The 20,981-nt window shown below is 36.2% G+C and overlaps 1 protein-coding gene across 1 annotated transcript in view; it reads right to left on the reverse strand.

Annotated features, from left to right (window-relative positions):
• LOC128983515 (charged multivesicular body protein 2b-B) overlaps positions 1-20,981 on the reverse strand; it is a 61,836-nt gene that overhangs the window by 33,134 nt on the left and 7,721 nt on the right. The window contains exon 3 of the mRNA XM_054402816.1: positions 12,195-12,311. Within this exon, the coding sequence (XP_054258791.1) occupies positions 12,195-12,311 (117 nt within the window). The remainder of the gene's footprint in view (positions 1-12,194; positions 12,312-20,981) is intronic.

Below are 20,981 nucleotides of genomic sequence, written 5' to 3' on the forward strand. Positions count from 1 at the left end.
TGTTTGATAAGGATAGATACATGTAAGGTGTATGTTAAGTGTTAGGGATACATGTGGTATCACCGTTGGGATTAATAGGCGTTAGGTTGATTAATGTCGGGTCGTAAATTTAACAAGGCATGATGAATTTTTCGTGAAATGTTTTCTTTGTTAGAGTTTAGTATGAGGGGTTGAGTTTTACTAAGTTATATTACCTTTTATGTTGTTGTATCTTGTAAATTTTAACTGTGAGTTCTTTTTGTTCAATATGATAAATGTTACGCGTGTTTTGTTCGGTATCTGGTGTAGTAAGTTTTTTTTTTGTATCAAGGTAACCATTATTGTTCTGATTGATGGTCGAGTGGACCATGTAGTTAAGTTTTTTTTGTAGTAATTTACTTAAGTAATCTTTGTAAATTCAGAAGGACTATTAATCGTAATGTGTTGGAAAATTGTTTAGTAACTTTTGTTATTGTATTCGAAGAAAAGAGTAAGAGACGTATTATCAAAATTCGAGGGGGGTTTAAACTTTTGGGAATAGATAAAATTTAAATCCGCCCAAGCCACATGACAGATACCTTCCAAAAACCTTTCCAAATCTTGACATAACTTGGAGACAGAGAAAGCTACGTCAAAAGAATTTGTACAATGTACTTCAGTAGATTGAAGCTGCGGCAGAGGGCCCAGTTGGAAGGACAGACTGCATGCCGAGGACGGCATGAACTTGAGGTGGGGGGAGTGTGACGGCCTGGTATATTTGCCTCATTTTGTTGTAATTTGTTAACTTTGAGCTTAAGCTGATTGGCCTTACTCCCTAAACCTGGCCCTCTGGCTATCACCGAATATTTGCTAGGTTGATGTGTCAACCGTATTTAGCAATATTGAATTCTATTTAACTTCATATAAGTCTCCAAGTGAACCTTGAAACTCATACTCCAATTCATTTCATTACTTTGTAACCCTACAATAATCCTAACCAGACGTCGTGGCTTGGCCGGATATGCCTTGGAATGTGCTGAATCTGCATGCACGTGTGCCGCGATAAACAATGTTACACTTCTAGACTCGGTTCCTCGCTTCAATTAGTTTCATTAACGACCATTGTAATCGTTTGGCTGCAGCACCTGTCAAGCAAATGTCCACGCGTTGAATTATGGGCTGAGCGCTCAGCGTGCGCTGATTGGCTGGCGATGGTCATGTGACCACGCTGAGGCTCTCGCTCGGACGATGCTGAAGCAATTAGATCGCGCCGGAATGTAGGGGACGACGGTAAGGTCCGCGCGCGCGGTCTCGCGCCCTTTCTTACTCTTTTCTTTTAAGTCCGTGTACGTTTTAAATTCAATATTGTGTAATTCGTAGTATTTGGTAGAGATTTGATTCGATTTGTAACGTGTTATTTTAAACGATGTAATCATGTAAAGTTTATTAGTTCATTAATAAAGTGTTAGCTGATCCCTATTCGCTTGTTTTAATGTTCGTTCTTCCTGCTCCCAACCGCTACGAAGACTAAAGAGGGCCGCTGTGACACAGTCATTATTCCAATTTTTTTTAATTCCTCTTTGACGGTCTCTCTCCATTTAATATCCAATATTGTGCTTAATGCTCGTTTGTGTAAAATTAAAAGCCTATCCAAATTTCTTTTACTTGTAGCTCCGCAGATGCAGATACCAAAATTTATATTTGAATGAATATAAGCAAAATATATAATTTTTAGTGTTTTAAGATCACAAAGATTAGATAATTTATACAAAGCAAACAAACCAGATGTGTTTTTAGCTATCTGTTCAATATGTAAATCCCAACTTAAATTGTTACTCATTATCAAACCTAAAATTTTGGTGTTAGTTATTGGAGATATTTTATTTTTATTTATAGTTATTGAGATGGGATTTAATTTATTATTTTTGTTGTTGATGGCGCTGATTGGCATAAATTCGTTTTTGAAATATTGAGCAATAGTTGATGATCACTAAAGAAGTTGTTTATATCACTTAGATTGTTGCTAATAGATTGTTCTATTTCTATGGCAGATTTGCCACTTATTTTCAAATTGGCATCATCTGTATGGACGCAAATTTTGTTTCCCTTATTACCAGAAATGACTTGAGGTAATCCATTAATATATATTAAAAATAAAAGTGGGCCCAAAATTGAGCCTTGGGGCACCCCATGGTGAATTAGTTTCATCTCTGATTTTTGTATAACTAAATTATTTTGATTGTTGTAAACTAGCTCAACATATTGTTTTCTGTTTGTTAAGTAACTTTTTAGCCAGGATAAGACCCCTACGTGAAATGCTGCGCTAAGCTTTGATTCCAAATGATTTATATGATCAGTCCATGTTAGAGTTGAGTATTATTACCAACCAAGCTTTGCTGTCAAGGTAAATGTTGAGGAAGTTGTTGCTGTAGTGCATTTGTTTGTATCTTAGGTACGTTAAGCGGGAGAAAAACTATACTAGATGCATTCCATGTTAACTGTTCTCCCAAGCTGCCTTCTTTGTTCCTCTTTTGGCAAAATCTTCTGACGATAGAAAGCATTTCTTTAAAAGCCATGAAACCCTCAGTGTCAAAATCTAACTATAACATAACATTATGAAAGAAGTTATTTTGTACACCACACAAAAGAACAAGTGCTAACCATTTGCTTGAACTAGGACTGGTTGTGTCGGAGAAAAGCTGGTGGCAGTGTGTGTTGCTCCATTTTAATGTGTTCAATTATGGGCTGCAACAGCCGGTGAGTTGGGCCCGACCTAAGTCTTCGGAGTTTGAGTTTGGTCGTCCGACCAGGGTCCTATCAGTCGGCCAGTGCGTGTTGTTCCATTAACGCCTATCGTAAAACTGGCTCTATCCAACCGGTCCGAGTTGTAGTCTGGGACGTGGTCGGGTACTGTATGTTCAAAAGTATGGTACTGTAGTATGGAAATTATGGTTCAAGTAAGTACCGGAAGGTATGGTTATCTAGAGTGTGGGGGGTTCTCCATGGAACCTCAATTGAGTTAAGGGTGTTGCCACCTTTGGTGGATAGGTTCATCCGGGTGGGTCCCACTTCTATACCTGCCTCCTTTTGGGAAACCCTGATGGCCCGGCAGTGATGTTGGGTTAGATGGGCAAACGAAGTAGATCGGGTGCTGGGATCAAGCCCGCTGGGGGTATCTGGGGATCTATCGCCCTAGTTATCCCTGGTTTCCCAGAGAATGGGATGGCCTCGAACGGGTAGTGGTGTAAATAGGGGGTTTGGTCCCCTTCCTCCTGGCTTTGATGGCGGGTTATGGCCTGTCAGGGATTAGATAGGTCCCGAGTGTCGCTTGCACTATGTTGCGTCCATGGACTTTGCATTGAAATTGCATCCTCAGGCCGGCCAACAGCCTGGGGAATTTGATCTAAGATAGCATCTACTGAGTTAATGAAGAAACTGTTGAATTCATCTGGGCTTGCAGCATTGATCAAGTTTTTATTTGGATTCCTACGATGGCTATTTATAATTTCCCACGCAGCCTTACATGGGTTGTGTGCTTCCCTAATGAAATTTTCATCACCTAGTTTCTTTGCTTCATTAAGGCTAAACATCCCTGAAAAAGTTGTGTTTCTGGCCCGATAGATAGCAGCACCTCTGCGGCAAATTTGTACCACTTATAATTTCCGTATTTGTTATCAGATTTTTGTTTTGTAAACGGTTTTGTAAATTATATGAATAAGACATTCACGCTATTTTGCTAATGTTTTTTAAAATTTATTTACAAAAAAGTTTTATAAAGAATTTTTTTTGCTGTAATAATTTTTTTTAATCGCAGGTAGTCATTTTGTAAAGAGAAATTTTAAAAGAATTTTGCCGTTTTCAGATATTAATTCGGCCAAATGGTTGTATCGGAATCGTTTTTTAAAGAAATTATCATTATTTCTCTTGGGCTCCGGTCCCCTCCCCCCTCCCCCACTACGCATAGCGCAGCTCCAGTGCCCAGCCGCTCTGCCCGGCCCTGCAACACGACTGTAGCTTCGTCATCTCACACACACCTCGCATTCATACTTTGACCGGACACACTTACTAGACTGGACTCCTGATTTCAACAGATACTAGTTCAAAATTCATGTTTTCGGCCCCTGGACTATATTGTTAAGACAATAATAGGTTTTTTACATACCTCAGTCAAATAGTCCAAAAATGGTATTGCTCAACAGCTTACATGTTTTGTTGCGAAGACAACATTATCAAAGCTTGCAACTCGTCAAAAACACATTTAAAACACGAACACGAACACAGAAGACATTAATACGGTACGAATACACAATTGACATTATGATAGCGCTATCTAAATGTCAATTGTGTATTCGTACCGTATTAATGTCTTCTGTGTTCGTGTTCGTGTTTTAAATGTGTTTTTGACGAGTTGCAAGCTTTGATAATGTTGTCTTCGCAACGAAACATGTAAGCTGTTGAGCAATACCATTTTTGGACTATTTGACTGAGGTATGTAAAAAACCTATTATTGTCTGTAGATACTAGTTTATGATTTTAAAACAAGTATTTTCTGTAAGTCGGAAAGAGACATCTATTCAAATAAAATTGAAGTTTTATCTGTACATTGCTTAGAATCATGGTGTTTTTGGTTATTTTTACGTTTCATAGCCTAAGAAAGCCTATGAATAAATCCTATCAGTAATATATAAAAATTGAATACTTGTGTCAGGCAATTAATATTACAGTAATCATAAATGTTATTTCTTTAACTGAGAATGCTCATTCCGATTACTAAAATAGCGAGCTGTGTTAGCGCTAAAACAGCATTGCGAGAGTTGGCGCAAAACACTCTTGCACTCTAATTTTTACGTTTTCTTTCTGGACTCCAAAATAATAGCTTATGCTATGAAAATGATAAAACATTAGTGAAATATTTTGTTAGCAAACCATCATGTATTTTTAAAGCTTTGCGTTGTTAACGTGTTTTGTGGACTGTGCTTTTATTTACTTACTAGCTGTTTGCCCGTTCTACGTAGGGCCTACGGGAATCTTTGTAGTAAGTTGAAACCTTATATTCTGAACAGGAGTTGGTTTGCATATTTAGTGTGCATTTTGCATTAAAAGAAGGCCTGAAATTGAAAGTTACTTTTCACACAGGTTAAAAGTAGTTAAAATACTACCTCAACCTCACTATTGCACACTTTATTCGGGTTGAAATTTTCATTAACAAAGGTGCTCTTGTCTTTTCCACGAAACAATGAGAAATGAGGACATTAATGCGTTACCAACAGACATACAAACAAAAATACAGAATTGAATTAGGGCATTTGCTACGCTTTAACCAAAGCAAATTACAAACAATGTAATTATTTGAAAGTTTTGATAGTGTCATCAAATTTTATCATAATTGTTTTTAGGCCTAATCAAACTGTAAAATTTGTGTAAATCTGTAAGTTAATAAATACACAGTCCACAAAACATGTTTACGTTAACAACGCCAAGCTTTAAAAATTCATGATGGTATGCAAAAAGATTTTCACTAATGGTTTTTCATTTTCATAGCATAAACTAATATTATGGAGTCCAGACAGAAAACACAAAAATTGTACAGTAAGACATCAATTTAATTTAATAAGAAATAAGGTGCAGCACTAACGATAACTATAGTTGTAAATAGTAATGTGTTTGTACGTAAAACTGTTTCTTACTACTACCAATGGTTCTAAGGAAAGTAGCACTACCAAAAACCAACGTTTACATTTAAGAAAAGAACTATAGTAGCCCTACTTACGACCAATTCAAACTGTCCTTCTAATTAAACTGTATTATAGGTGTTAATCCGTTGGCAAATATAAAAATAAATTAATACACAGGCCACATATTATGTAACATGTTAACGTTAACAACGTAAAGCTTTAAAAACTCACTATATGATTTTCTCAAAAAAAAATTCACTTGGTGTTGTGCAGTTCAGAAGTTATTAATCTCCCTTGATTTTACATTTTTTAAGTATTCAAAAATCAAAGTTATTTTCCATTAATAGTATTATTTGTAAGCAACTTTTAATCTTAACATATTAATGACAGTTTGAAGAAACCACCGTTATCCAAACAAAGGTTTCTTAAGATTACGTAATCTCTAAACGATAATCGGTACATATATCTGGCAAACATTCGGAGGAAATGTGACAAAAAACGCACAAATCAGGGGTTTCGGACGTTAGTAATTTTACTTCCTAAATAGGAAAAGCACCGATCGTTGTCAAAATGTAAGTAAGTAGACACCAAAAATGGCAGCCAGTGGCACATTGGTAAAGTGAGTTTAGCTACATCTGTAAGTTAACTACGATCACAGCGAAATCAGAAAGATCTTCCAAGGCACAACTTTTTAATCTAACTTGGTGTGGATGTGCTAACAAAACTTGATCGGAAATGGTTGCGGTATTTGTAAACAACTTAGAATGTAAACATATCAGTGACAGCTAGAAGTGAGAACTAATCCAAACAGCTGATCGTTATTTCATAAAATGTAATAGTAAACATTGGGAAAAAATTTGACGAAATTCGAACCAAATTGGGTTTTTGATGGTTCGTTATTTTGTTTTCAAAGAAGGGAGGCCATGTTTTTATAGCCAAAGACACTCTCATCAATCCAGTAAATACGAAAAAATTATTAGAACCATGATCGGAACATTAGTTTTCTATGAGTAGGCCGCGCAAAATGACATTTTGGCACAGAATAGACAAACAGACAGAAATTGAGATAAGACTCGTTTCGGCTTTCTTATGTTATGAAACGTAAAAATAACCAAAACCTGCATGATTCTAAGCAATGTACAGACAAAACTGTAGTTTTATTTATATAGATTTATATATTTGCCAACGGATTTACACAAATTTTACAGTTTGATTAGGCCTAAATACGATTATCATAAAATTAAAAATTTGATGACACTATCATAACTTTTAAATAATTATTTTGTTTGCAATTTGTTTTGGTTAAAGCGTAGCAAAACCCCTAATTCAATTCTGTATTTGTTCGTGTATGGAAACGCGGGAAACCGTCATCCACCGGTGTACAAGCAACACCCCAGCCGCGTTGTGGCAGGGAGGGGTAGCAAATGTGAGTGTGACCTTGGAATGAGTCACAGCGGCCCTGTCTTGCACCTGCTTCATGTCTCTCGCGCGTTTGTTATAATTACTGTAAATGTTTAAACAACGATACCGACTGAACCAGCCAAGCGATTTTAAAAATTTAAAAAGTAAAATTAATTAAAAATTATTGTCTTTAAAATAGGGATGGTCAAGTCTCGAAATTTCGGGAAATTTTCGGGAAATTTTAAATCTCGTTATACGAGACGAGATTTCATTTTGGCCGAGATTTTTATCAAGACGAGAATAAAAAAAAAAAATTAAAAAAAAATTAAAAAACGCCTGCAGAAAGTCAATGCAATACCCGCAATACAGGAGCGTGTTGTAGTTGTGTTTCCTTTGCGAAGGCGTTCTTATTTAATTCTTTAAATGTAAATATTACTTTAATTATTTTAATAATATTACTTTAATAACATTTGAGAAGTTTTGTTAAGTGTAAGCAGTGTGAGGAATGTTTTATTACTATAAAAAGTCAAAACAAGTAACTATTTTATAAAAATTAATATTGCTTTTATTTTATGATTTATTTTATTTTAGGATAAGTTGAACTCTATCCTAACTGATATCACTATGTTTCCTAATCGTAGGCATTTTTAATAAGTTAGGCGTGATTAATAAAAAAATGTTATGCTGATGTTTTTTAATAAAAGATTGTAAATATTCTTGCCTATTATCATTATTTTTGTATTTAAACAGTCATCTAACAATGTTACAAAATCAGGTAAAAATTTTGAACGTGCATTTCCCGTTGTGTATGAGAAGGGAAATCCCATCTCGATCTCGTCTCGAAATTTTATGAGAAATAAAAAATCTTGTCTCGTCTCGTCTCGAACTAAAAATCCAATCTCGTCCATCCCTACTTTAAAATGACTACCTGCAATTTTCATTTTTTATTTTGTAACAAAATTATTTCACTATAATTTTTTTAACCAGCGACTTAATTCAAATTTATCTTCAATGGCGTAAATTGTTATCTTATCCCGTTCACAAATCAGTTTTCAAAATGAAAATCGGATGAAAATTCCACCAATAAACACCAACACAAAATGACTCCATTTTGGTGCTGCGACGTGGTGGCAAAATTTGGAACTAAACCTGGGATGTTTAGCCTTAATAAACAAATTTATAAAAAAAGTCTGTGAATTTTACATTAATTACCGTCAATAATTATGAAAAAATAAAAAAGTGGGGAGTATAAATAATGCTTATATCAATCATTGATATTTTTGCTAGTCATTATTTTCTGGACTCTGGTACTACATTTTGGTAGGTAGGCCTACTAGTAAGAGGCTCTGAGTTTTTGCACTGGGTCCCGCACTAACCAAACCCGGCTCTGTTTAATCCTCCTGGTCAATTTCTATAACTTGATAAAGTAATACTGTTGATATAAATAGCTGAACCGAGTTATGCGTACTATAAACGCATGGATGACAGACCACGGTCTCTCGCTTGCTTTGAGCAAAACTGAGATCGTGATATTAACTTAAAAACCGTTGAGGGTAGGGGCCGTCGAAGTTCAGACCGTTCGTTCTGCCAAGTACCTTGGGGTTATGGTGGACCAAGATGCATGGAGTAAAAGAGGTGGGCCAGACAGAGCGCGCCCCTCTTCCCCCCTCGCCCATCGGACTGAGGCAGTGACGTCACTGCAGTCCTCGAGCCACTACTCACAGCCCGTACACAACACTTTTAGATGTTATATTGCGTTGTTTACGCCAGTTTGTACTACGCAATTGTTAAAATTGGTTTTGCTTGGGTTTCAATATATTAATATGTTATGCCTAATTATATTACTACTAAAATATTAGAGCAATTGTTGATTAAATTGATGCCCATTTCTGCAATTGTTGATTAAATTGATGTCCATTTCTGCAATTGTTGTTATATCACTAAGGATCTACTCTGATCCGATATATAGCATCTAATTTTATGATGTATATATTTTTAGGATAGCCTACTTAACTGGTTCATGAATATATTAGTAACTAAATTAGATAGGTACCCTTAGGATTTTTCAAATTATTAATTAAATCAAACAAACAGTTTTCACTATACAGATATACCAAATAAACGTAGCTTTTGGTAATGTACAATCATCATTAGATTAGTGTAATTAGGAATGGAGATTGATATTTTTATGAATGGAAAGAAAACACATTTTAAATAAAAACACTTTATTTACAAGGTGTATCTCTCACCATTGGACATGCAATCAGATATAAACACATTGCGTTATTAGAGTTCTTTAAATCTTTTACTTACTCTTAAATTTAGTACTGCGACGATGACGTTTCTTAGTTGATTATTTTTGATTTTTGTTGCCGTTCATTTGTTTTTGCCTGTTTAAAAAACTTCAATATCATTAGACTCTACTATTCTTCTATGAGCAAATAGCTCAAGACGGTCTAGAGGTAAACAATTAACTTTATGGCGTATGGCATAATGTCTTTACTTTCTTCACATGGTCATTTATTCATATCAAAGCATTTTAAATATTCAATTTTCAATTTAAAAAATTCCTTTTCCAAACTCTCAATTTTCATTTTGCCTACATTACGGTGTTTTATTATTACAACACAGATTGCACAATTTTTTTTTTGTTTCCCCGGTAAAGTTTTCTGAATTTTCGTTTTGTCGAGCATTCCTTCGCATCACTGCGATAATACTGTGTTCAGTAGACACAAGTTTCATTCAGGGCTCACGAATGTTAAACATTCCCCAAACCCAATAATCATAAAATTAATTCCTTTAAACATCTTCAAAATAAACAAATATAAAAATGTTTGAAATCCAAAAATCGTTTCTTTTGCACCTTTCAATAAAGACAAAGCGTATTTTTTTGCGAATAAAATATGACTCTTATGTCGGATTGAGTTTTAGTCTTAAAATAGGTAACTGTCATTATATATAGCTAGAGAAAACCGCATACCTAGCAATTTTTTCCTCAGAAAGAAAAGTAAAGTTTTCAGAAAGTAAACTCGTATAAAAACACCGAACAAACGTGCACTTACATAAATGAGAAAATCCTCTTAACACGAAAATAATAAAGTCTAAAATGAAATATATGTATTAATTAACATATATTTACAAAAGTAATTAATATTTTTTCTTTAAAAGTACCTGTGAACCAAACTTTCCTCGGGGAATACCATTAGTATTCTCTAAAAGTATTCTTTGGTCAATGCCATTTATCCAAACAGATTTTTGTGGTTTATTTAATTCCTGTAAAATAGTAATACAGTATCATAGTTAACTTTGATTTGTAAGCAACATTTTATGATTCTCATATAAAATATTATATAATTGGTTGTTTTTTTTTGTATCAACAAACCCAAATAAGTTTAACATTAAATAGAAAAAGAAAAAATGAAAAATGAAAAAGGATGGCGTTTCATTTATAACTAATACCAAAAAGCAGTTGAAGTAACTTTTAAACAGGCAACTTTTTTACCTAGTGCTAAACATATATTTTATTAACTAACCTGGAAAAGGGGAGTGTTATATCTTATTCTAAAATTATTCTAAAGTGTATTTATTATTCCAACTGAATCGGTAGACTCCCGCATTTCATCGCTTTCTATGCAACATACAGGCATAATTGGTTATTTACTATTGTCAAACTGTTCACAATTCATGTTAGTTCAAAATCGTAAAAATCATTATTTAGTACACAATCATATTTGTGTCATAACGGGAAATACTTCCTTCAAACCAGCTTAAATCGTGTCTGAAAAAGTAAGGTTTGTGCGTTTAGCATGTACCTAGCGGCGAGGCAGCCGCGGCCGGGACTGCAGTGACGTCATCGCGCGCAGTCCGCTCTGTCTGGCCCACCTCTTTTACTCGATACATCTTGATGGTGGACAGCAAGCTTAGCTGGCGGGATCAGATTTTCCGTACGGCGGACAAGGCCGCTAAGGTGGTCTCCTCTCTTAGCCGGCTGATGGCCAATATCGGAGGTCCTCGGTCCAGCCGTAGAAGGCTGTTAATGTCTTCTGTCCAGTCCGTACTCTTGTACGGTGCTGAGGTGTGGGCAGACGCTCTAAATAAGGAGGTATATAGGATGCGGCTCGCCCTAGTGCAGCGTCAGGCAGCACTATGAGTTGCATCCGCCTACCGAACAGTGTCCGAACCCGCCGTCCTGGTGGTTGCTGGAGTCATCCCTGTCAAACTTTTGGCAGCGGATAGAAAATCAATTTATCAGCGCCGTGGGGAGGACCAGGCACGAACAGAGGAACGCACCCGCACCTACCAGCTGTGGCAGGAGAGCTGGGAACAGGAGACTCGGGGACGCTGGACCAGGCGACTGATAAAGCAAGTCCAACCTTGGGTTAGTCGGCGGTGCGGAGAGGTGGACTTCTACCTCACCCAATTTCAGACGGGCCACGGCTTTTTCCGGTCGTACCTTTTCAGGATGGGCAAAGCCGTGTCACCCGATTGCATATACTGCCCAGGCATTCCCGATGACGTGGAACATACCTTTTTCCACTGCCAGCGTTGGGAAAGGCCCCGCCTGGAGGCTCAACAGTTAGTAGGACTGCTGTCGGTGGACAAGGTCATACCGATGATGACGGAGGGTGAGGACAATTGGACCTGTGTGTCACATTACATCCAGGGTATTCTCCGCGCCAAGAAGCTCGACCTTGACCGGGATGCGGTGTAGGTCATGAAGTATCCAAATGCCAAAAACGGTGAGAGCCCTGAGGGCTTAGGTAACATGTTGGCCTGACTTGAAGTAATGTGACAAACAATTCAAGGTCTGTGTCCAACAGAGTAGAGGGGGTTTTTTAGTGAGTAGTCTGCGATAGATTTAGGAGTCTCACACTACAGGCTGGCTACCTGTGTGTGTAAAAGCATTTTCCCTCCTCTCCCTTAAAAAAAAAAAAAACTGTTGATATAATTCATAACCACAATTAAATACAAGGGTAAGAGTTGAGGTTAGGGAGGTTGTGACAAAAAAGAGATTATGATTTTCTGCTATAGGGGCTATGAAATTAGTACTTCCTCAAATATACTACTATGTTTCAACCAAATATACCTTTAGAAAAGCTAGATTCTGTCTAAAAATATTTTAAATATAAAACATAGTCTAACTATTGGATATTTACGTACCTTACTGTTGGCTGCATATGTTCGGTTTTTCTGCTTTCGCATTTGTATTAGCTGCTTGGCCAATAACTTACACCCATCATGATTACCTTGTGCAGCGAGTTTTTTTATTTCCATTTCCTAAAAATGTAATAAAACAGTTCACATCATAAATAATTCGGCCTGTGGTTAGTGGTGATATACAATGATTAGTAAAATAATATAATTAACATTTTAGAGGATTTATTGTATGGACAAAAAGTACAACATCAAAAAAAAATATAAAGGTAAACAAGAAAGTAAATAATTAGTTAACAATAATTGCTAACATATGTTTTAATTAAAATCAATTGAATACTGACAGATGGATAGGTACAGCCCCATACTCCCCTCCCAGTGACAGCACAAAGTTTCATGTGAGGTATTTGGAAGAGAACCTCACAACACGTCCCAAGTGGGTTTTTCATTCAGTGACAATTCCAGAAGGTCCAGGTTGGGTTGAAGGCTGTTGAGTCGTGATGTTTCGAGGTCTTGTTGGGGATGAGTCTGTTTCAGCTTATTTCACCAGTGCATCTGACTCCATTGTTTTATCGGTCTGAGACTGTGTAGGCTGAAGATGACTTTTAAGAATAAATGCTGGTTTCAGCCGATCAATAGAAACGGTATCCTCAACCCGTGGCAATAGTATGTTAAAATGCTTGTTACCTCTTGAAACAACTTTGAAAGGCCCTTCATATGTTGGTTGAAGAGGCTTTCTTATGGCGTCATGACGAATAAAGACATGAGATGAGGTCATGAGATCAGGGTGGATGAAAATTGATCGTTTGTGATGATGGCAAAATGGCACAGGACGAGTTGATTTGACATGGTCTTGAAGTCGAGTGAGTAATTTAGGGATGTCATTTGGCAGCTTGGACTCTTCAAAGAAATCAACAGGAAGTGTGATTGGTTCTCCATAGACGAGCTGTTCAGGTGAAACTCCTATTTCTGGTATTATGTTTGAATGAAGTCCAAGCAGAACTGACGGAAGTTTGGAAACCCAGTCTGCTGTTAGTTGAGCTTTGAGAGCCGTTTTTAAGGAGCGATGTCACCTTTCAATAGCTCCATTTGCAGCAGGATGGTAAGCTGAAGTTTTTATGTGATTTATGCCACGCATGGCTGTCAATGATGAAAAAAATTCACAATCAAACTGCCTTACCCTATCAGTAGTAATAAAACGAGGAACACCGAAGTGAGATATCCATGAGTGCAAAATAGTGAAAGCAACTTCTTTCGCAGTGATGCATGAGATTGGTATCGCTTCAGTCCATCTTGAAAACCTATCGATGATGGTTAACAGGTACTGATATCCTCTTGAAGGAAGTAACGATCCAACAACATCAACATTCAAGCGAGAGAATCAATTTTCGGCAGTAGGGTAGGCACCAAGTTCACTAGAAGTGTGCTGCCATGTTTTACAGCGATGGCAAGGAATACAAGTTTTGGCCCACAATGTAACATTGTGTTTCAGCGAAGGCCAGCAGAATCTCTCTTGAAGTAGTTTGACTGATGCGGCAATTCCAGGCTGAGATTATGAATGGAGACATAGAGAGATCTTCGGTAGGTACGAGGGATGAAAGGTCGCAAAGTTCCAGTCGAAGAATTAAAAATCAATTGAAGCCCATTATCAAGAGTCATGGTTTTGAATGTAAATTATGATGAGTTGGATTGTTGGATGTGTTTGAGTTCATTACATTCTTTTTTAGCATGAGCGGATGTCTGTAAGTGATACAGTTGATGACAGTGCAATTACTGTAATCTTAGAGCATGCATCTGCAGAACGATTTTGTTTCCAGGGAATGTAACGGATATCAGTAGTGAATTGACTGATGTAGTCACAATGTCATTGTTGCCTAGGGGTCGGTTTTATAGGGCGCTGTTCAAATCTCTTTGCGTAGCAAAGAGGCTTGTGATCTGTCAGAATAATAAAGTGATGGCCCTCTAGGTAAAGTTTGAAGTACTTGACTGCTTCATATGCAGCCAGAAGTTCACGGTTGTAAGTGCTTTAGTTCTGTTGAGTTTTGGTGAGGATTTTAGAAAAAAAAACAAACAGAACCCAATCGGTTTTGGGTTAGTTCCTCTCATTTGCTAGACAGAAGCCCCGATAGCGAAATTTGAAGTGTCAACTGGGAGGATGATGGGAAGATTGCTGGAAGGATGGTAAATCAGAGTAGCATTAGCCAGTTCTGTTTTCAACCTGTTGAAGGACTCTTTGGCGCTATCGTTCCATTGTATTTTGCTTTTGTCCTTTTGTTTGGACGATGAACAAAGGTCATATAGGGTCTTTTGTATTGTTGCTGAATTTGGTAGTCATCTCCTATAGAGGTTAACAATTCCTGCAAATTTTCTAAGTTGATCAACTGTGTCAGGAAGAGGATGGTTTAGAATTGTTTGAACTTGTTTAGGCAATGGAAATATTCCACTTTTGTTGATTCGATAACCTAGGAATGAAATCTCTGAGACGGAAAACTCACATTTTGATGAGTTAATGCAGAGGCCGTGTTTGGATAAGCATTCAAAAAGAAGGCGAACATGTTGCTCGTGTTCCTTTCCAGATTCAGAAGCAATTAAGATGTCATCTAGATAGGAATATGCGAACGTAAGGTCTCACAAAACATGGTGAATGAAGCATTAAAAGGTTTGACCTGGGTTCTTTAATCCAAATGGCATGCATAAAAACTTAAACAAAGCAAAGGGAGTAATAAAAGCTGTTTTAGGTACATCATCTGGATGAACAGGAATGTGGTGGTAGGCTTTGTCAAGATCTATTTTGGAGAATATTGTCTTGCCTTCAAGCTGTGCGTTGAAGCACAGCCACCTCTAATACAAGGCCGCGACGAGCGAAAAGTGGTAACGTCGCATCTGTGTCTTGGATCTTACCATCTTGGATCTCGTCTGCATCTTGCCATTACAGTGAATCGAGGAGTCGCCTACCGACGTACCTTTCCGCGTTTAGATTACCCTTAATCATTAGTAATGACATTGAAATTGCTACTGCATCATGCCAGATAGATGATAGATAAATAGATAGACAGATAGATAGATGATTCCAAGTGATCCAGTGTGTAAGCAACAGTCGATTCGTGCTATTCCTCGGTCAGATTGGACACCCTCAAACAATTCTCGTGTCTGCGTGAAACATTTTCACGCAGATGACCTTAGTTTTGTGGAAAAATACAAGAATGAAGACGGTGATTAGTGCAAATATAGACGTGAGAAGCCAGTTTTAGGTGGGAATGCCATACCTAGACCTTTTCCCAATTTACCTACATATCTTGATACACGAAAAACTACATGGAGAAAGACTCCTGAAGAAAGAAGACAAAAGGAAGGCAACAGGATAAAGAAGAGTAAACAGGATGAAGAAATTCAACTAGCAAAAGAAAACGAAGTCAGGGACTTTACTTCATTTTGCAACAATTAAGGCTGTATATTAGCACATAATAATTAAATAAACAATAATAATAATAAATTGACGTGTATTATTAGCGTCATTTTGCACATTATAATGAATGTGGAAAGCCACATGAAGCCCTAGCTTCTGCGATCGTTTCCACAATGGCAAACGTATTGCTAAATAATTATTCAAGGAAAATAAATGGTTCAGTCAGTATAGGCCTTCAAACATAAAAGAAAACATAAGGAGACCGGGGACACTTGATACATAGGGAGACTTGATACACCTAGCCAGTTTAATAATCTATGACTAGAATGTGCTGAAACTCATACCACCTGTTCCTCAGTTTCCCTCCATTTTGGTGTGTTGCTTGGGAGTTACTTGTTATCTTAATAAAGAAGATATTTATGTAAAAAGGATTTTACTGCCTCAAGGTAAGTTTTTAGCGAATTTCCCTATAGGGAAGTAGCTATTACCGTAGGTGGCACGGTAAGACCTAGACCCGGGACCGATTTACTTTTTCATTTTGATGTTCCCAGAGGCCAAAAACACCATTCGTTCAAATTTTTATATATGTATATATATATATATAGACTTATATATATATATATGTCCGTGAACGCGATAACTTGAGTAATTTTTGTCCGATTTTGATTAAATTTGGTTTAAAGGTGTAAAGCGGGATAAACTTGAATGAGTTCGCGAACCAGCATGATCGGACCATGGGAACGGGGCTTTACGGGGGGTTTTATGGGGTAAAAATTTGTTTTTCTCACTTTTAACCCTCAAAACACAAAATTTCCCAATTTCTCTTGAGACCTTTTTAAAGAGCTTAAAAAAACAATGAATTTAGTATATAAAAGTATTTTTGTTCGGTTAATAGTAATGGAGAAAATTAAAAAAATTGTAAATTTAAAATTCCCATGTTATTCTTATGGGGAATATTGTCAAATGTTGTAGTTTGCTTGTTTATGGATATATTTTGTATTTTGATCAAATATTTTTTTTTGTACTAAGCTATCAATATTTTACAAAAAAACACACTTTATTAGTTTCTTTTTAGCAGCAAACCTAGGTACTGGTTAAACCTAATGTTATTAAAATATATTTAATTGAAAATCAATTAAGACAAATGGAAATTCGCTTAGTCGGCAGGTTTGCTGCGGCGGGGGTATTTTATCTTTACAAAACATGTTATTTACCTTCCAACTTAAATGTTAGAGGTGATTTATCATTTTATATTTGTTGGTTCATATTTAATGTTCAATACCCAGCAAATCCAGCTTTTTTAGGTTAGGTTTGAAGAAGTTATCAAGGTTATAGTGGAAAAAAAACCACGTGGGGACATTTGATACACATAGCATGGCACTATATTAAAAAATTGGGATGTAGTCATATAATTTAGTTGATTTACCCTATATATATTTACCTTTTTACAACTTTAGAGTTGTTAAAGTACATAGACCTAATTTGCTTTGAGTTTAAACAAAAATATTTATAGTTAAAACATCATTAAAAAGGCTGTAAAAAGGCTTTGTCTGATAAGAGAGCTATATTATTATGATTAGAGTATAAAATATATATTATAACATTAGCCTACTGCAGGCTATCCTACTATTGTGTTTAATTTTATAAATAGATAGTATTTCAAAATAGGTGACAAATATGTCGGTATTATCTAAAATCGTTGTTTGTTGTTTTTGCAGATGCCTATGTTTTATAAACCAAAGCCTACTACCAAAGTTCGGAAGAAAGTTTCACCAGAAGTAATGGAAGCTGCCATACGAGAAGTTGTAGAAGATGGTGTAGGGTTGCGGAAAGCTGCCTTAAAATATGAAATTGACAAAATGACTCTCTTGCGGTATGTAAAAAAATTTAAATCTAAGAACACAGATCCAACTTCAATGGAATATGAGCCCAACTATCGACATACTCAAATATTTAGGTACAAAACAAGAAGAAACCATACTGGCAGAGTACTTGAAAAAAGCATCACGTTTACATCATGGTTTGAGTACGATGGGCTGCCGTCAGCTAGCTTTTCAATTCCATTGATGAGTGGAGGGTAAGGTTTGCTTGCCATCTTGAAGGAAGTAAATTCAAATGGCCTTAAGTAAAGACAATCAGCAATATTGATGATGAGCAAATCGAAAAAAAAATATCTCAGCCAACCAGCCAATCAGCCAAGAGAAAAATGATAGGTTAACATGCTTCATATTTAAAGAAAAATTTGAAGGACTTTGTATTGAGTAGTAACCCACTTCGGTTATGTTTTTATGACAAAAATAAAGTTTGAGAGTTTATTCTAAAAATTGTTTTAATGATAATACCCATTTTACTCTTTGTATCAAGTCTCCCCAAAACCGTATAAAGTCTCCCAACTCTGGGGAGACTTGATACAATCTGTAATGCCATTAAAATTGTATTTTTTTTTAATACAAAGTGTTACTTTTATATCTTACTAATATTATAAATGTGAAAGTTTGTGTGTTTGTTTGTTTGTTTGTTTGTTTGTTTGAAGTTCAATCACGCATAAACCACTGGACGGATTGGGCTGAAATTTGGCATGATGATAGCTTACATTCCCGATTAACATATAGGCATATTCTTATCTCAAAAATCCTTTCGGGCTCCGCCCCAGTGGCTCTGTAATTCCCCATGTTAACCTTATGAGTATTCATATTTAAAGGGAATTAAAGAATTTAGTCAGCTGTTTCAACTAAAAAAAGTTGGTTCTATGATATGGAAAAGCATTAAAAAGTTATAAGATTTACCAACAGGGTGCAGCACTATATTTTTTTGCATTTATGAAAACAGCTAATTTGAACTAAGCAGCAACAAAAAACTGTGATTCGCAATGAGAACTGTCAAAGTAGGATTGTTTACAGTTACCGGTATGTATATGTTTTTCATTTCATGAATAATTTGTGATATTTTGCGAATTGTTAATTTATTTTTCTCTATTGTTTAGGTAAAATGGTAGAACATTATGGCTCTGGTAGATGTGTAATACTATATAATACTGTAAATTTAAAAAAGCAAATTTTATCAAACTGTGTCCTCCACCCATTGCAATCGCAAAGCTTGAGTATAACTGCAATAAGCATTTTATACTTATATTCCAACCCCGTACGAAGGACGGGTACTCTGCTAGTGTTAAATAAATGTTAAATGATAAAGGAAGTGTTAATTCATCAAATAAGCTTGGTTGGAAGTATTTAAGAGAAATAATAACAAATCTAAAAATAAAAGTTAAAAAACTGTTTCAAGTGTCCCCGGTCTCCCCAACAGTTTTCTTGTAGCTATATAGACTTGTGGTTCGTCAGGTAGGCTAAAACAATAATATGAATATTTAAAATTGAAAATGATTTTATTTAAACAATCAAAGATAATTTTTTTATTTTACTCTTTCATTTGTAATTGGAAGTTTTACCCGACATTTTCACATTTATTGCAATTATTACAATACGATAAATAGGCCTATAAGCAAACAAACATTATTTTTGTATTTTAGTACAAAAATCACTATTATATGCCATTTAAATATATTTCATTCATTCTATAAAACACTGAAAACAGCAAATCTCTCATTTTAAGTTAAATAGCCTAGCACGTGTGAAGACGGACCCAGAAGGGGTGTGATTGCGGCGTTGCCAGTTCGAACGTCGCGGCCTTGTATTAGAGGTGGCTGTGGTTGAAGTCTTGTAAGTAGGTACCTACATTAGGTATCGGGTACTTATCCGGAATGGTAATGTGGTTAAGAGCTCAGTAGTCACCGCATGGTCTCCAGGAGCCGTCCTTCATTGGTACCATGTGCAGCGGACTAGACCAAGAACTTTTAGAAGGTCTACAGATACCTAAATCAATCATTTTCTGAAACTCTAATTTAGCCTGAGAGAGTTTGTCAGGAGCTAACCGTCTGGCTTTAGAGGTAACAGGTGGTCCATTGGTACTGATTGTATGGAAGGATTCAAGTCTGGTGTTTTAAGTCCAGGCATGTCTTTCAGTAATTCAGGAAATTAATGTAATAGGTGTGAGTACTTACTACTTGGGTCAATGAGATAAATGTCAGAAGATACTGACGGTGATGGTGTGAGCCACATTGAAAGAGGTTCGTTTTTCTGGATATTAACTTTTTATTTATGATGTCAATTAAAAGGCCAAATCCTGCTAGAAAGTCTGCACCAATTATTGGTTGTTGGACGTTTGCAATAGTGAAAGGTCAACAAAATGATCTGCGGAGACCTAGGTCACGTTGTAAAAGTTTCTCGTCAAACGTGGGGATTAAACCATTAGCTGCATAAAGAAATTTGGTGGGTGGTTTTGGCTTTTGGTTGCTATGTGCAGACAACACAGAAATGTCAGTACCTTGAATCGACAAGAAATTTAGTAATAGTCAGCCGATTGTAAACAAAAAGACAGTGAGGTTGATGTTTAGCGCAATCTCCTGCCGTATCAAGATAGTGCTGAACAAGGTTTTCCAAATTTTCGGATGGGGAAGAATGTTAGTTGCATGGAGTTGTGCATCTTGTAGCGTTTTTACCGAAGTTTCTATGGTACCAGCAGACAGATTCATTACGTTGAGGGGTGGGATCACGGTTCCGGTGTTTGTAAAGACGAGAACCAGATTTCGACCGGGAGCGTAAAGATGAAATTTGGATGGTAAGTTCAGTGATTTGGTTCTCAAGGCGAGATGATCTATCAGTTTGTGCGCTTGATGTTTGAGGAATGATGTGCCAGCATAAGGCCAGCATCAAGGTGGGAACCGACTAGAATAGAAATAATGAAAAGTAACTTTACAATCACAGCAACAGCGTTAGATTTGAACTAGCTGGCTACGACATGATAAGAACTTATTTGAGACCGGTCGACACTTGTATTATAAACTACATTCATAATAAGAAAGACAAATTGAAATTTGTCATGTTAAGTATAGATAAACATATAGATAATTATGATTAAACTTATTTGACCTACTAAAAGTTAATAACTTAAGATATCATTATCATTTTTGTGGAAAGGAAACTGTACTGTTATCATCATGAAGTGTAAGAACATTTTGAGTTACCTTTTAATGTCTACGAGCTGTTGGCCCGTCCTACGTGCGGGAATCGAGTAGTCCTTTAAAACTGTATATAGTTAAATATCAATATGTCTATTCCTAATTCAAGAATAGTTTAAGCAGTTCAAAATTTATTGTAAAGAAAAAGCTGCTGTGCAGTGTATTTATAATAAAAAGAGGAAAAAGTCGAGGGTTTTGGTATAAAGAGGTTGATTTATTACGAGGAAAAATGAGTACGTGATGTTATGAGCGGTGATTCGAGACGAATAAATGCAACAATGAAAATTAACATATGGTAATGTGAAGGGATGTT

Source organism: Macrosteles quadrilineatus, unplaced genomic scaffold, assembly GCF_028750875.1.
Source record: "Macrosteles quadrilineatus isolate MER2022 unplaced genomic scaffold, UCM_ALF_1.0 Scaffold_1__1_contigs__length_201487025, whole genome shotgun sequence".
Taxonomy (NCBI): Eukaryota; Metazoa; Arthropoda; class Insecta; order Hemiptera; family Cicadellidae; genus Macrosteles; species Macrosteles quadrilineatus.